Source organism: Danio aesculapii, chromosome 13 (genome assembly GCF_903798145.1).
Source record: "Danio aesculapii chromosome 13, fDanAes4.1, whole genome shotgun sequence".
NCBI lineage: Eukaryota > Metazoa > Chordata > Actinopteri > Cypriniformes > Danionidae > Danio > Danio aesculapii.
The window spans coordinates 10,916,657-10,933,307 of NC_079447.1; the positions used below are offsets into that span (position 1 = coordinate 10,916,657).

Sequence of the window (16,651 nt, forward strand, 5' to 3'; positions counted from 1 at the left end):
GAATGCAGTTAAGTGACCAAAATAGAAAGAAAATCCCCTTTCTCCAGTAAATGCTGTTCTTTTAAACCAGTGCAAGACTAGGTGAAGTTTATGCATTCTGATCTGAGAATAGATCTCGATAGAATGTGATTGAAAGAAGGTACTGACTGAAGAGGAAGGTATTTATGTTGTTCATAAGGTCATTGTGTACTGTTGGTAACAGAGATGAAAATCCTGACTGGGCACATTCAGTAACCTGCGGATGAGGACGTCCTCTCACATCAGACAGACGGGACACTGTGTCCATATAGTGTCTGAGTTACAATGCAGTGCAGTACTTCACTGACACACTCTTATTCCTTCCATAGGACACAGTGCGTTCCTGTTTAAGGGTGGATGTTACGTGTTGGCAGTATTATATTAATATGTATTTCATGTACATAGTCAATATAGCTACAATTGACTTGAATTTCAAATGAAATAATTTTCCAACATTCAATAAGTTATTTGTGCAGTAACTTTTATTCTACTTTTACACATATGCACTAGGGCAGTGTTTCTCAACCACGTTCCTGGAAGACCAGCAACAAAGGATGCTCACTATGGTGTGGCCTAAGGCTGTACAATACAGGAAAAAGACGACACTGAATAATGTATAGGTCTAGGTCTATATATTTTATATAAGCAAATTTTGATATATTTATTACATATAAAAACAAACTACAGTCATAAACAAAATATAGAAAAGATGTTTTATGGAACAGCATTCATTCATTCATGTTCTTTTCAGCTTAGTCCCTTTATTAATCAGGGGTAGCCACAGCGGAATGAACCGCTAACTTATACAGCATATGTTTAACGCAGCGGATCCCCTTCCAGCTGCAATCAATGGGAAACACCCATACACACTCATTCACACACACACACACACACTACAGCCAATTTACCTGTACCGCATGTCTTTGGACTTGTGGGGGAAACCGGAGCACCCATAGGAAACCCACGCCAACACGGGGAGAACATGCAAACTCCAAATAGAAATGCCAACTGACCCAGCCGGGGCTTGAACCAGCAACCTTCTTGCTGTGAGGCGATCGAGCTACCAACTGCACCACCATGCAGATAGACACATTGCAGTATCGATGCTGAAATGATAAATTGTGTGCCATTGAGTATATTAAAGATTGGCTTAGTGTAATATGGCACATCGATCTGCCACTTTGATCACCAAAGCAATTGCATAAGTGTGAAGGTGAAAGAACATCAGTCTTTTTCGAGTGACCTGCCACTGATGAACTTTCAAGATGTTCTTCAGACCCGTTCGGCTCACAGAGACGATGACATCACGGTAAAGCTGTTTTACGCAGCTTGGCGTTGAAGAGGGTTTGTAGGGAACAGAAAGTCCTTGTTCCACAGCAGTTCTAGTTGGCAGATCTGCTTAGCTGGTGTGAGAATCGACTGCAGATGTATTCCTGCTAAGTGGAGTTTATTTTTAATGATCTACATAATGGAATCTGTGGTCGGCAGCTGAAATGCCCGATCGTTTCCTGTTGCAGTAGCCATTAGCTTTACACTGCAGTGTTGGAGAGCGCATGATTCTGCCACTGTCATCACTATATTGCTTATTAGGGACTCTGCAGGCTAAAACACTGTATTTATGCATGTCAAATTTAAATGATTATAGAAGTGACTTTTTTGCATTACAATTTTGTTGGAAAGCAAAACAATTAATTTTTAGGTGTTTTTTTTCAGAAACTTACTTGAGCTTTTGTTGAAAAAGGGTTGGAAATGAATGATTTTCAGATTCATCGATTAATCGAATATTAAAATAATCGGTAGTTGTAGCCCTACAAACAACATGCTAAATCATGCTCTATTTGTGCTAGCAACATGCTAATTTCTTAGGATGCTAGAATCATGTTAATTCATGCTAGTATAACCAACCACAGACAAAGGGATCAACTTTAAAGCTTTTTACTGGCTTGCTTCAGTCTTTAAAGTGGCTACATTGTTGACTGCAGGGATCTTAAACATTCTTTTAGCCAACTTGATTCTTTTTCAAACTAAATAAATTACTTCCAACAGGCTTTCTCAAGCCACCATAACGTTTGTCCTCAAACTTTTACATCTAGTTATTATTACAAGTATGTTTATCAAACCTTCCCTGTTGTGGCAATCCAGCAATTGACTCTGATTTGACAAGGAATGTGAGTTATGATTGTGCTGGAAAATTTATTTAGACCTGGCAACCCTGTTCCAACAAATATCATTCCTCTGTGCTGTTATTGTTATTATTGTGGTGTTAAGGGTTTTATATCAAGTGGTTTTAGAAATATCCTGTTATCACTTTTCTTGACTGAGTGTGCCTTTAAAGCGGACCTGTTATGCAAAAATCCCTTTATAAGGGGTTTAAATACAGTTGTGTGACAACAGTCTGCAAATATAACCAGCGTTGAATGGGAAAAAAATATTTATTTTATTTTTTTATAATTACACTTGATAAAAACAGTCTGCAAAAACACTTTGATTGACATTCTCTCTTTTTACGTGTCATCAGAGGGGGAAAGCCCCGCCCATTAGTGACGATCTCTTCCTCATTAGCATAGAACATTAGTCTTGTTTTTAAATCTGCCACTATGCTGACACAGGCATTTGTAGCTCCGCCCTCTTTTGAAAAGAGCACAACCTCATTTAAATTTAAAGCGACAGTCACCTAAATAACACGATTAGAATCAAAGCCGAAAAGGGTCAGTTTCAAAGAGTAATAAAGGATTATTTGTGTGGTTATTTTAAGCTGAAACGTCACATTATTTTACATCTTGTCAAAAGGGGGCATAATAGTTCCCCTTTAAAATCCAGGAGTGTTAAAACTGCAGCTCTGTGTGTGATAAATGCAGAAGGTGGAAATGAAAATGAAGTCGTGATCCACTAGAGAAATGAATGTGGAAATAAGCTCTTCAGTCTCCAGAGACTCGTCCTAGACGTCTCCTGCAGTGCAGTGTATTTATAGGTCGAGAGGAAAGCAGGTTGGCGGTCAGTAAATATTATATGATTTCATCTCTTTTCAGGACTCTATCATTAAGTAGATGTCAGCGAGAGTGCTTTGCAGTGATTGTAAAACTTTATTCCTGAGTCACTACTGTTTTTCACACATGAAATGAGTATTATAGTGATATTATTGTAGTGTGTGTATGGCCATGGTGAATTATACTGGACAATCTGCTGTATCAGTTCTGCAACATGTTTTCCTGTACATATCTTCGTTTTCTGATGAGTAATCATGACATTGAAGAGTGTTTGAAGACCTGTTAATTAACAAAATCATTATAGCATCTTCTGCCCTCTGCTGGAGAGGTTGAAAATTCCCATCAGCCTCTTGATATGTATATTGTGTGAACTCTGATAGGAATGTGAAATGTGACAGGATGCACGTTAATATCCTCTTCTGTATGGATATACATTGTTAATGTACAAAATAATCCTAATTTAACATCCACAAATCGGGATTGAGCAGTCTTCTTTTACAATTGTACTGACATGCGGCTGTGGTGATGAATTACAGCGATTTCACAGTCTTCATTACAAACATGCACTGATGTAAAAATGTTTTAAACTTGTAAAACTCAATTCTTGAGGTGCAGCTGACCACAGAGAGCTGAACAGATCTTTTAGTTCAAGCTACTTTGTGCAAGTCCTGTCTTGTGGATATGTTTATATGTGTTACTATGGAGATGTGTTAATACGCAGCTGTCAGTCAATTCGGTGGATGGGGAAAACCACACTCCTACGTCATGTTGCGGTGGGCCTCAGTATTGCAGGGATTTGAATCCTATTTTAACATCAGGAAATTTAAGAAAAGAGACTTATTGTGTTTATATTACCCCAATATGACTGTGGACACACTATACCTACACACAGTTCTGTCCAAACAGCTTTTCATCATAGATGCCTATGATGAAACCTAATTATTTAAACCTAATTATTTACAATTGCTTTTGATATTCAGTACTGCAAAATGCTGTTTTATTGTCATTCTTGTTTCGATTGTGTTTTTACCATCTTATGTTTTAATGTGTAATTTTGTTTTAATGCTGTAAAGCACTTTGGGCAGCCCACCTGTTGTAGTAAGGTGCTATATAAATGAAGTTGATTTATTAAATTTTCTATTTTTTTTTATTTATTTTTTTGAAAGAAGTCTCTTATGCTTACCAAGACTGAAATACAGTAAATATAATACAGTAAAAACTGTAATATTATGAAAAGTATTATCCCCCTCCCCCCCAAAAAAGCTTTAAATGTAATTAATTTCTGATCAAACCTGAATTTTCAGCATCATTACCCCAGTCATCAGTAGCTGTTTCCAACCACTTATTTTTATGCACATTTTGTATGCGCGTAAAAAAAACTGTTTCTGAAAAGGCCTAGATGCGCATAAATTTTGAAAATGCGCATAAAAAACATGCGCATGACTGAGTAGGATTAACTTTTATTCGATAAGAAAAGATGCGCATAAACTACAATTGAAACACTTTTACCGAACACATTGCAGTATGCACATTAAATAAGGTGATGTGATTTTGTTATAAGAGATCATGCGATTAATAAAAATGTGTGTGAATAGATAAACCAGCAGGCTGAGCACATTGTAAAACATCTGAAATGTTGTTTTGGTCATTCTAAAACACCTTAACCATTTGTTACACCAAGTGTTATTATATTATTAATTACCTCCAGAATCAAAAATGTCTTTGCTCAGCGTCTCATGCCTTCAAAAGATTTACGCAGCTTCTCTTATTGCAGCAGATTTTGTTTTTACTGTTGATATTTGGCGCCAGATAATCAGGAAGTGGCGATTTTGTTCGATTTGACTCGTTGGATGGAAGCGTTGCTTTATTCACACGTCTTTTATGTGATAACCCAGTTTTGCGCATAAAGTTAATTCGCATTTTTGGATGGAAACATAGCTAGTATCACACGATCCTTCAGTGTTGCTTAATATTGTTATTGTTGATAACATATTGTTAATTTTAATTAATTTAATATTGTTCAATTAAAAGTTCAAAGAACATAATTTATTTGGGAAGAAACGTCTTTTAACATTACAATTGCATTTACTTTCACTTTGATTAATTTAGTGCATTCTTTTTGAATAAAATAATTAATATGTTTAATCTTACTGCCGCCTAATTTTGGAATAGTAGTGTATCTGTTATTATAAACTGATTTTCAGACTTTTGAAAATTTTTTTTAACGTTTTTACATTTTTTTCCTTTATTTTATTTATTAAATTTTTAATTTTATTTTTTTTCTACATTTTACATTTCTTCATTTGGCAGACACTTTAAAGCCAAAATAGGGAGGTTTTTTTAGGATGCAAATATTCAGTTCATTTTAGCAATATGTAGTTAAATCACTGATCATTAAAAAGGTGTGTTTCTCTTATCATTTTGCATTTCTCCACTGCATCATATGACTGACTTTAAAGATACCATCATTAACCTTGACATTTTAAAAATGTACTTTGCTGTTATTGTGGTCAACAATTAACCTGTGAAACTTAATCAAGCAAGAAAAAAATGGTAGGAAGTTCATTTCACAGCATAAGAGTGTGTAATTTACAAATGAAATCAAAAGTAACCATATTGATTTTGTTAGCTCACATTGCTAGTTTTGTGGTCTTGTGATTTATCTGTGCTTGTCTTTAATGTTTGCCCTTTGTAATGTTTAATTTATTTCTGAAAATGCACTTCAAGTTTGCTTCAGATTACGTCTCTATGGCATTGGGGGTGTGGCTAACATACTTAGCCACACCCCTCCAACAGTCAGTTATGACAACAAACAGAAATGGTGAGCAGGAGGTGTTTGTTAGGTTGTAATAACTTTCCCCAAACCCTTTTCCTGATTTTCCTGAATAAAATGCCTACTTTACTACATCCAATCAGCTCGCAGTAGAAAAATCAAGCCCCGCCCACTGTTTTCTAATTTATTATTACGTTTCTCTAGGAACTGCATCACAATATGGAAAAAAACGGTTGCAGCTTCCGGTTCATGCAGATTTTAAAGGCAGAGTGTGTGTGCTTTTGTGCGCAGGGCCGGTGGTGTATGTGCTGGATCTGGCAGACAGGTTGATCTCGAAGGCCTGTCCGTTTGCTGCTGCTGGGATCATGGTGGGATCCATTTACTGGACCGCCGTCACATACGGGGCTGTGACAGTCATGCAGGTGAAACATCGCTCGCATTAAAAATTACTTCACAAGAATTCTTTGATCTACACGAACTTCCATCTCTCAGGTTGTAGGTCATAAGGAAGGTCTGGATGTGATGGAAAGAGCCGATCCACTCTTCTTGCTGATTGGCCTGCCCACCATCCCAGTTATGCTAATTCTGGGGAAGATGATACGCTGGGAGGATTATGTGCTCCGCCTTTGGAGGAAATACTCCAATAAGCTTCAGATCCTCAACAGTATCTTCCCAGGTCAGTGGTTAAAGGACAGTCACAAAAAAGGGGTCTTCAAGTATTGTAAAAGTATAATAGAGCTTTAGTCTTTTTTTCTGTAATAAATGTTTAATTATTATTTACTTAAATCACAGACTAAAATGTTATTTAGTGTAAGAGAGTAAGAAAATGGGCAAATTTAGAACTGGAATAATTTGATGTTATATTAAAAGGGTATTTCAGAATCCCAGTTTGGCTCCAAAATATTAATTAAAAAATACAAATTTTAAATCTTTAAACTGTGCCATTATTCTTTTTTTAATCATTTAAAATGGAAGACACTTTAATATGATCACTTATTTTATATATTATAATACGTACATATGTTATTAGTATATATATTTAAATGTGTGGGTGTTTTTATTTAATTATACAACGTATTAGAGATGCACAATATATCGGCAGCAATGTTAACACCGGTCGATAAATGCTATTTTAATGTTATTAGGCTGATAAAGTATGTATTACTTCCTTTGGTTGAACCACTTCACCTGCTTGTTTTCTGACTATTTTTTTTATTATTTTACTGGAAATTATTACTTGTTTTATTTAATGTTTAGTGACTTGGTTGCTTTATGTATTTTTTAAAAAGGAAGACCGTAAATGTAATTTATATAAAGGAAAGTTGCATATGGAAAAAGAATAGTTGAAGTGAAATTTAGAGATCAGTTCAGACTTTTCTGAAGTTAAGACTTTAAAATAAAATTAGAAAGATTTATATTTATATCCATCAACAAAAATATATCAGCTATCTGCCTTCAAATCTCCAAAAGTCCATATCGATGCATCCATACTACGTATGTACTATAAATATATATGAGCAATATTACACGAGTAGCAATGCAATATGGCTTTATATCGGCACTTGTGGGAGGCGTGCATTAGTGCCCCACCAGTGCTGATATACAGACACATCGCACTGGTACGAGTGTGATATTGCGTTTATACAACAGTTTGACGACGACATCATCAGAACTACTTTCTTCTACCATTCATTCACATCTGCAGCTGACATCAGAACAGCAGAAACCGTTGCTCATTCACTAACGTCAATTTTTAGAGCTAGTATGTGAATGATTCTCTAGTGTAATGTCTAGGGATGATAAAACAGGGGATTTTGCTTACATGTTAAGATTATAAGGCTGAACATGAAATGCCATCGGTCTGCAATTGGGAGATCACAATATTACTATTACTAAATACAGCACTACAACATAAAAAAGAGAGGACTTAGAAAGTCATTTACCTGTTTAATAGTAGTTTTCTCTTAAGGCTTATTATGTGGTCTCTGTCGCCATCTTGTAGATGAACATCGTTAACCATCTTTGCTCAAAGACAGGCTAATGGCTGCCGACTCGCTGTCTCTCTGAAATTATAAATATTTAAAATAGGCACTAGTCTTATAAACAAACTGCATAGTTGCAATCCAAACAACTACATTCTCACCTAAAAAAGCCTCAAAAGTACATTATGTTGTCCAACAACTGCAATATTTGTCAAACTGTAGAGCAGGGGTCACCAAACTTGTTCCTGGAGGGCCGGTGTCCTGCAGATTTTAGCTCCAACCCTAATCAAACACACCTGAACAAGCTAATCAAGGTCTTACTAGGTATACTTGAAACACCCAGGCAGGTGTGTTGAGGCAAGTTAGAGCTAAACCCTGCAGGGACACCGGCCCTCCTGGACCGAGATTGGTGACCCCTGCTGTAGAGTGTCCTCTGTTTGTTGCTGTATGTGGGCGGAGTATTACACAAGAGTGAAGGGTTAAGAGGCTGGACGAGTGCTGTTATTTGCAGAATATCGCACGACTATCAGCCAGTCAGATTCAAGAACCAGACAGAACCGTTGTATAAATGCATATATTAAGAAGTTATGCAAAAAGGTGCCATGTCATTGGCTGATTAGATATTTGTGTTATTTCAGTTGCATTATCGAAAATCTATTGTCTGCCTGACTAATATTTCTGTGACATAAAAAAGCATATGAAATGTTCACCAAAAAGGTTGATTAAATAAACTCTGTGGTGCACAGGTATCGGCTGCCCGGTGCCAAGGATCCCGGCGGAGGCCAGTCCGCTAGCCGATCACGTGTCTGCCACACGGATCCTGTGCGGAGCCCTGGTGTTTCCTACCATCGCCACCATCGTGGGCAAACTGATGTTCAGCAGCGTCAACTCAAACCTGCAGAGGACCATTCTGGTACCAGATTATAGAGCTGCTATGAAATCTGTGATGCATGCACATGAAGCTTAAGCTATAAAAGCTAAAGAACGTAAAGCACAGTTTTCATCTGTATATGTGTGTGTTATTGGTTGTACTTTCCTTATTTATTTATGTAATAACGCTATCAAATGTAAAAGGCCAATAGACTCTACTATAATATTGAAATTTATTAGAAAGCTACATGGTTTAAAACTTGAGTTGTCAAAAGTATCGACTTCAGTACTAATTGATACTGACATTTTAAAAACCAAGCGTGAATACGGATACAGACACTCATTAGAGCGTTTGAATGTCGCGTCTATCAGCTGATCAATCAGTGGTTCGCTGGTGTATCTGCTCATAGATGGATTCAGTGTCTGTGTATCTGTGAACAGTAGTGAAGCGATGACATTGGTTAAGTGTTGATATATTTTTTTAGATATCATATCGAAAGTTATAAATTCCGTTATTGTGACAACACTACTCATGATGTGTATCTCTCTGTTTGTCTTTCTCAGGGTGGCATCGCGTTTGTGGCTATCAAAGGGGCGTTTAAGGTTTATTTCAAGCAGCAGCAGTATCTCCGACAAGCTCACCGTAAGATCCTCAACTTCCCCGAACCGGAAGAGGCCTGAGCTCGCCATCAACACCTCCATCCACCGTCATTTGTGACTTCACACGCAACACTAGCAGACATCTGGCTTTCTTCTTCCCTGTCAATGTGACCACTGCGTTTGGAGTCTGGACCCAGATTCAGCCTTGCTTCTGTTAATTTAAGCAGAGCAGGGAGTTGCTTGTTACTCATTTTATGGGCTTTACGACATTTTAAGAAACAGACTGAGGAAAAATAAATATTCAAAGAAGGTTTTATATTAAGAAGTGTTTTTTTTTTTATTGATTAAGAAACGTTCTGATGGATCGCTGTGTTCAAACTAGCACTTTGGCTAAACATTTCTCTCCTCCTACATGCATTATAATTTAAAGGGATAGTTCACACAAAAATGGAAATATCCAAGCATTAACTCACACTCAAGTAATTTTTTTTAATTCTGTTGAACACAAAACTAGATATTCTGAAGAATGATGGAATAAAGCAGCCATTGATATCCATAGTAGGAATAAAAAATACTATGGAGGTCAACAGCTTCTTCGGTATATCTTCCTTTGTGTTCAACAGAAGAAAGAAACTCTAACAGGTTTTGAAAAAGTGAAATATGAATAAATTATGACAGAATTTTCATTTTTGGTTGAACTATCACTTTAAATATGTATTTGCTCACGATAAGTATAGAAAATAACCTTGTTCCATGGCTGATGAACATTTTATTTCACCCCAGAATTAAATTAAGTAATTATATTTTTACATAATGTCAGGATGGGAAATGAGATTAAATTGATTGATTAAATTTAACACATATTAACAGTAAATACTATTATGTACAATCAAGATCTGAAATGTTTATTTGACCTCAAAATTCTCTTTTTTTGTGATTTAATTATAGAAACAACAACAACAAAAAAATAATTTTTTCAATTTATTATGCTGATTTTGGGGTGCATTATAAGCTTGACTGTTTTTGTGTAGTCATCTGGCCTGCCTGTCACACAATTTAATCGATTGGCTCAGTTTGTTTTCTATCTTTATGGTGTTGACATCTATGGAGGGCGAAACCTGCAAAAACAATAAATAAATAAATGAGTAAATAAATCCATAAAATCCTGCATAAATAAAACATCAAATGAATAAATACGCAAATAAATGAGTAAATAAATCCATAAATTACTGCATAAATAAATATGCAAATAAATGAGTAAATAAATGCATAAATCACTGCATAACTAAAACAATAAATAAATACGCAAATAAATGAGTAAATAAATACATAAATAATTAAATAAATAAATAAGCGAAAAAAATAGAGTAAATGAATCCATAAACCCTACATAAATAAAACAATAAATATGCAAAAATAAATGAATAAATGAGTGAATAAATCCATAAATCCTTGTATTAAAAACAATAAATAAATAAATACACACAAAAAATAAATCCATAAAATCCTGCATAAATAAAACAATAAATAAATAAATATGCAAATAATTTTATAAATCCATAAATTCCTGCATAAATGAAGCAAAAAAATAAATATGCAAATAAATAAATAGATGAGTAAATGAATCCATTAATCCCTGCATAAATAAAACTATGAATAAACAAATACGCAAATAAATAAATAAATATATATAATATATATATATATATATATATATATATATATATATATATATATATATATATATATATATATATATATATATAAATCCACAAATTCTTACATAAATATATAAATAATTAATAGTGTGGGCTGATAAATAATTAAATAAATTACACGAATGTTAGGGAAATAATGATAATAATCAAAGTTGACCCCCCCTCCCCTTTAAACGTTTATTCATTTTATGAATGTAATCCCACATTTACTGTACTTCAGCTCAACATGCTGATGAGAGGCTGTCTATCAATCATCAGAAGGCGGTCTTTATGCCATCACTGGTTGAACATTAGAAAAATTTTGCATTCGAATTTATTCATTTATTTTTTTTAAAGATTGGCTTCTCTGATTACTGATAGACAGCCTCTCATTGGCATGTTGACCTGAGGTAAAGTAAATATGGGATTACGTTCAGAAATGAATAAACGTTTGAAAGGGGGGGAAAATCAACTTTCAGTTTAGCATTATTCCCCAACATTTGTGTAATTTATTTAATTATTTATCAGCCCGCATCATTAACTATTTATATATTTCTTCATGCAGGAATTTGTGGATTTCTGTATATATATATATATATATATATATATATATATATATATATATATATATATATATATATATAGACTTTTTTGACCACTTATTTATTTAATTGTGTATTTATTTATTGTTTTTGCAGGTTTCATCCTCCATGGACGTTTGACTTTCAGGGAGTCTCGTTATAATTCAGAAATCATAGGATGATTTAGAGTCAAGCAAATAAATTAATATTTCACCCAAAAATGATAATTCTGTCATCATTTATTCATCCACCACTTTTTTTCCCACATTTTATTTCTTCTCTTGAACACAAAAGAAAGATATACTGAAGAATGAAAAAGCCATTGACTTCCACAGTATCAGTGGCAGCTTTTTTCCAACATTCTTCAAAACATCTGGTTTTGTGTTCATCAGAAGTAAGAATAATGTGAGTAAATGGTGAGGTCTTTTTCATTTTTGCGTAAACTATCCCTTTAAGGGCCATTCAGAAGCAGAGCCACTCTATTAAAACCTACCAGATTCATAATATATTCCCAGTAATAAAAGTTCTCGGGTTTACTTAGAGTATTAGTGGCCTTTTTTTAATACACAGTGACAATATTTTTCTTAAAGGTCACATGGTTCAGATGGACAGCTGTGATTTTTTTGCTGAATATGCCAATTTTTGTTTTCTGAATCATTGTGTTTGATCCGATTCATGTAGCGTATCTGTTTTATTTCCAATTATCAGCAACTGTGATGTTTCTGACCATAATATGGATGAAAAACTAAACAGTATACAGTGCATACTAGTACTGTTTTGCAATGGCATACTCAGTTCTTCTGGTGTGCATATAGAGGCAAGTGTTTAATTTGAAAGAGCATATGTAATTAACTCAGCTTAACACATAATTAGCTGTTGGATTACTGTGTGTTCATAGAGCTAAAGCACATCATTAGAGCTTCTTCGTTGTAGACGTATCCCTGATTATTGGTGAACCTAGTTGTTAAAGGGATAGTTCAACCAAAAATTTATATTTTATCATCGTTTGCTAATCTTCCAGCCATTGACTTCCATAGAATTTTGTTCTTACTGTGGTTGCATTTTTCAAAGTATCTTCTTTTGTATTCGACAGATGAAAGAAACTCCTAAAAGTGGGTAAAGGGTGAGGAAATGTTAATTTTCAAGGGGAACTGTCCTTTTAAAACAAATAGTGCTTGTCTATACCAACTGCAAGCCTGGCATTAGCATTTTCTTTTCTCTGTGTTGCCTAAATATGATTTTAAAGTCTCACTTGTCTTTTCAGCATCTAATTGTGCTGTATAAATCAGTGGGGTGTGTATTAAGTCTCCTGTTGTACAGATATGAAGCATAATGCCAAATACAGAACATGTATGTTGTATAAATGGATTGCGTTGTACAGATACGCTTCTGAATTTATAGGTCCCTGGTTGATTTGTGTAAATAAATGTATTTTTCCAATGGTTGACTTGTGTGTGTTGGGTCGTTTCAGTTTTTAAGAACAACAAAAAAACATGAAGATTGCAAATGCATGTCAAATAATGTGATTGTGCTGTTATACAATCGTATGCTAATGATACACAGGGCAACTTTGAGAAATGATGGGCAATAAATAAACAGGGCAATGGGTTACAGATACACTACCGTTGTCTATTCTAAATAGAAAAGTAACTAATCAACATCGTTCTGCAAAATTACTCCGCAACATTGCTCAAAAATTTGATTACTCACAGGTGGCTCAGTGGTTAGCACTGTCGCCTCACTGCAAGAAGGTTGCTGGTTCAAGTCCCAGCAGGGCCAGTTAGCTTTTCTGTGTGGAGTTTGCATGTTCTCCATATGGGTTTCCTCTGGGTGCTCCGGTTTCTCCCACAGTCCAAAGACATGCAGTATAGGTGTATTGTATAAATGAAATTGGCCTTAGTGTATGAATATGCGTGAATGCAAGTGTATGGGTGTTTCCCAGTACTGGGTTGCAGCTGGAAGAGCATCCGCTGCCTAAAACATGCTGGAATAGTTGGTGGTTCATTGCACGGTGGCGACCCCTAATAAATAAGGGACTAAGCGACTATCATTCATCTTTGAACACAAATTTAGATATTTTAGATGATATCCAAGAGCTCTCTCATCCTCTATAGACGACATCACAAGACGACGTTCCAAGTTCAGAAAAGGAACCAAAAACGTTCCAGAGGACTTCAGTGGTTCAATTGTAATCATACCATACCCGTCAACATTGGGACATGAAAATACAACCCTGAAATAACTAAACATGTTAATCTGGAGCCGTTTCATTATAAATAAGCAGTTGAAATGGTCAGTAATATGTTTTTGTTATTTTTATTTACAAAGGATAGAATAAATAGCATACATTAGAAAATGCTGCAAATAAATTAGCAAACAGTTTAGCCTATTAAAATGAATAGCTATTATAAAAAAAATTGGAAGTTATTAAATCTCAATAACTTTTTCTCCACTGTATAATTTAAACATTCTGATTAAAGAGCAGCGAATGAATCTCTCAATTAGATTTTTCATTCGATTACATTACATAACAGAGGTGTCACCTTAAAAATGCACTGATCTATAATGAAAGCATTCTATTGGGTGTGTGGGTTGCATATAGGAAGGATTGGCTCTTTGATGTATTGCCACCCTCCATAGAAAGATTGAAAATAACTTTTTAATACCTGCAGACTTATTTTTAGGTATGTTGATTGATGTGCGTCTAGAACACTGAATAAGAGGTGGGGCTTTCTTTTTTTTTTTAATAATTTTTTTCTAGGTTTTCACCTTTATTGGAGGGACGGTAGAGAGAATTGACAGGAAATAATGGGGATCTGAGACAGGTGAAGGATCGGCAAAGGACCACATTGCGAGAATCGAACTCAGGTCGCCGTGAGCACCGGAGAGCATGTGTCGATGGGTTTTTAAAGAAATCAGACCTTAAACATGGCAATTTTATAATGGAAAGACAGTTCACCGGCTGGCTGAAATTAAAAGTCTGTGTGCATATTTTTTTTAAAAAGTGGTATTGTAGACATCTCGGTTCAAACGTCAGTGAATACAGTAATTTTCCAGACTTTTCTAGTTTTAGTACTAAATAAATATGAATAAATATCTCAGGACTCTTGTAATCTCAATGTCCAGGATTCATCTGTAGAAAACCGTCCCTAAAACAGATTGAAAACAACACCCTGTAGGATTTCGACTACGTACTGCGACTCCAAAAAATAGTATTTCTTAAAATACTGGCATTGTTGACATATATATTCGTTGTATTTCCCCGATACTTTCACCGTATATAACTGCAATAAAGAATTTTGAAATTGTTTACTCACGTTTTTCCATATGGCTGCTGCACTGGCTCCAATAAGCGGGATTCGTGTAATGTTATCACCAAAGGTTTATTTACAAATAATTACACTGTGACTCCTTTACGAAACACTCTGGAGCTTAATACTCCAAAAAATAAACAGCAATAAAGAAGTATCCTCCGACACAATCCTGTAAACTGGGAGTCTTCTGACGGCGGTATTGAGAATCAAACTAACCGTTTAAGGAGGACACGTCAAAAACACGCGCTTACTACTTCGTTTGTGTGGTTGTCATAAAATAAAAGCACATCTTAAAATCTTCATTAGTAAATAAATGCGACGTTTATGACGTTGTTATACAAAAGGTTTCACTTTAAAGAAAATGTAACAGTAGTATACACAGTAGTAACCTGGGTCAAAACGCTTCCGGTGAACAGTATTGCCGTTACAAAATCGGCGCGTTTAAGGCAAAGCGCCTTTAAGTGCCTTTGTTTTCTTTAAAAATCAACGGTCCTCACTGCCTGATTCATATACGATATAACGTGGGTCTCAGAATGTACAAAAAGCACTCCATTAAATTACATTTTCGCCCGCCATGTCTTAAAATATGAACATTTAATGTACCTCAATATTTTTAATGGAGTTTCTGCGCTCGCCCGCTGATCCTGACGGGCGCGCTCGTCAGTGTATGACCAACTAAATGGATGCTAACGACTAATCAAACTGATTATATTTTAATTACATAACAAACTTGATGATGAAAAAGTATAAAATTGAAAAGTCACATTAATAGTTCACCGGAAGTTTACAGGTAGGAAGAAGCTGAGCATGTACATATTTTTTTCTTCTGAAAATGGTGGTGAGATTCACGTTCGCAATATATATATCCATGCCTAATCGCTGATGGCCAGAAAGTGATTAATTTTTTATACATATTTAAATTTTGGTATATGTGATGCAGCACGTCCAGACACTTGTGTACACCATAATTTTAGATCTAATTCACTTTAATGTGTGATAGGACTAAAGTGGCCATGAATAAATGTTTTCTCAACTCAAATGAGTACCGGCTTGGACCAAATAGTATTCCATACGTCACGACTTGACTACAAACCGTGAATACGGTTTGTAAACACCTGAGGATGAGTCAACCACGAGTTTCTATTGTCGAACACAAAAGATGATATTTTGAATACAGCTGAAAACATTTAGCCACTGACTTCTAGGATAAACAAATACTATGGAAGTCAATGGTAACATTTGTGGTATCTTTTGTGTTTAACAGAAGACATAAACAAGTGTTTGGAACAATGTTTAGATTTGTATAAATTATGACAATTTTCAGCTTTTGGTAAAACGGATCAGGAAAATGGCCCAAGAAAAAAAAACACCACCACTACCACAGACAAGTTCATACAATTGTTTAATTATAATAAAACAAAGAAAGCTCTTCTGCAGATACACATTCCCCAGTGCTCTGTCGAACTTCAAAACCATTTAGTAAACTGAATGCAACAGTCAGCAAGAGTAATCTCAACCAATAAAAAGCCCAGACTTGGACCAGAATGCAACAATCTTTGACTCGTTCATGCAGAGTTACGCTCATTAAAGCCTGCTCTTCTAGATTCGATTTTTTTACTCTAAAAATTCTGCCTACTGTTCACCACAGAATGAGCAAACAATGTGACATCAGGTTACAGGAGATGGTGAACAATCATAAGCATCTGTTTCAGTCACTGACCTACAGAAACTCGGAGCTGATTCTAGTTTAAAGGGATTCAGGGTGCAACAGATGCTCCGATTGCATGCGAAAATGCATCTTTGGATTAAAACAGAATCTAAAAGTTCCT

The 16,651-nt window shown here is 35.2% G+C and overlaps 1 protein-coding gene across 1 annotated transcript in view; it reads left to right on the plus strand.

Annotated features, from left to right (window-relative positions):
- The window catches only part of marchf5 (membrane-associated ring finger (C3HC4) 5), a 34,254-nt gene extending 23,359 nt beyond the window's left edge, over nucleotides 1-10,895 (plus strand). Inside the window, exons 3-6 of the mRNA XM_056471363.1 lie at nucleotides 6,070-6,200; nucleotides 6,271-6,454; nucleotides 8,507-8,673; nucleotides 9,195-10,895. Of these exons, the coding sequence (XP_056327338.1) occupies nucleotides 6,070-6,200; nucleotides 6,271-6,454; nucleotides 8,507-8,673; nucleotides 9,195-9,311 (599 nt within the window). The 3' untranslated portion in view covers nucleotides 9,312-10,895. The remainder of the gene's footprint in view (nucleotides 1-6,069; nucleotides 6,201-6,270; nucleotides 6,455-8,506; nucleotides 8,674-9,194) is intronic.
- The last annotated feature ends 5,756 nt before the right edge of the window (nucleotides 10,896-16,651 follow it).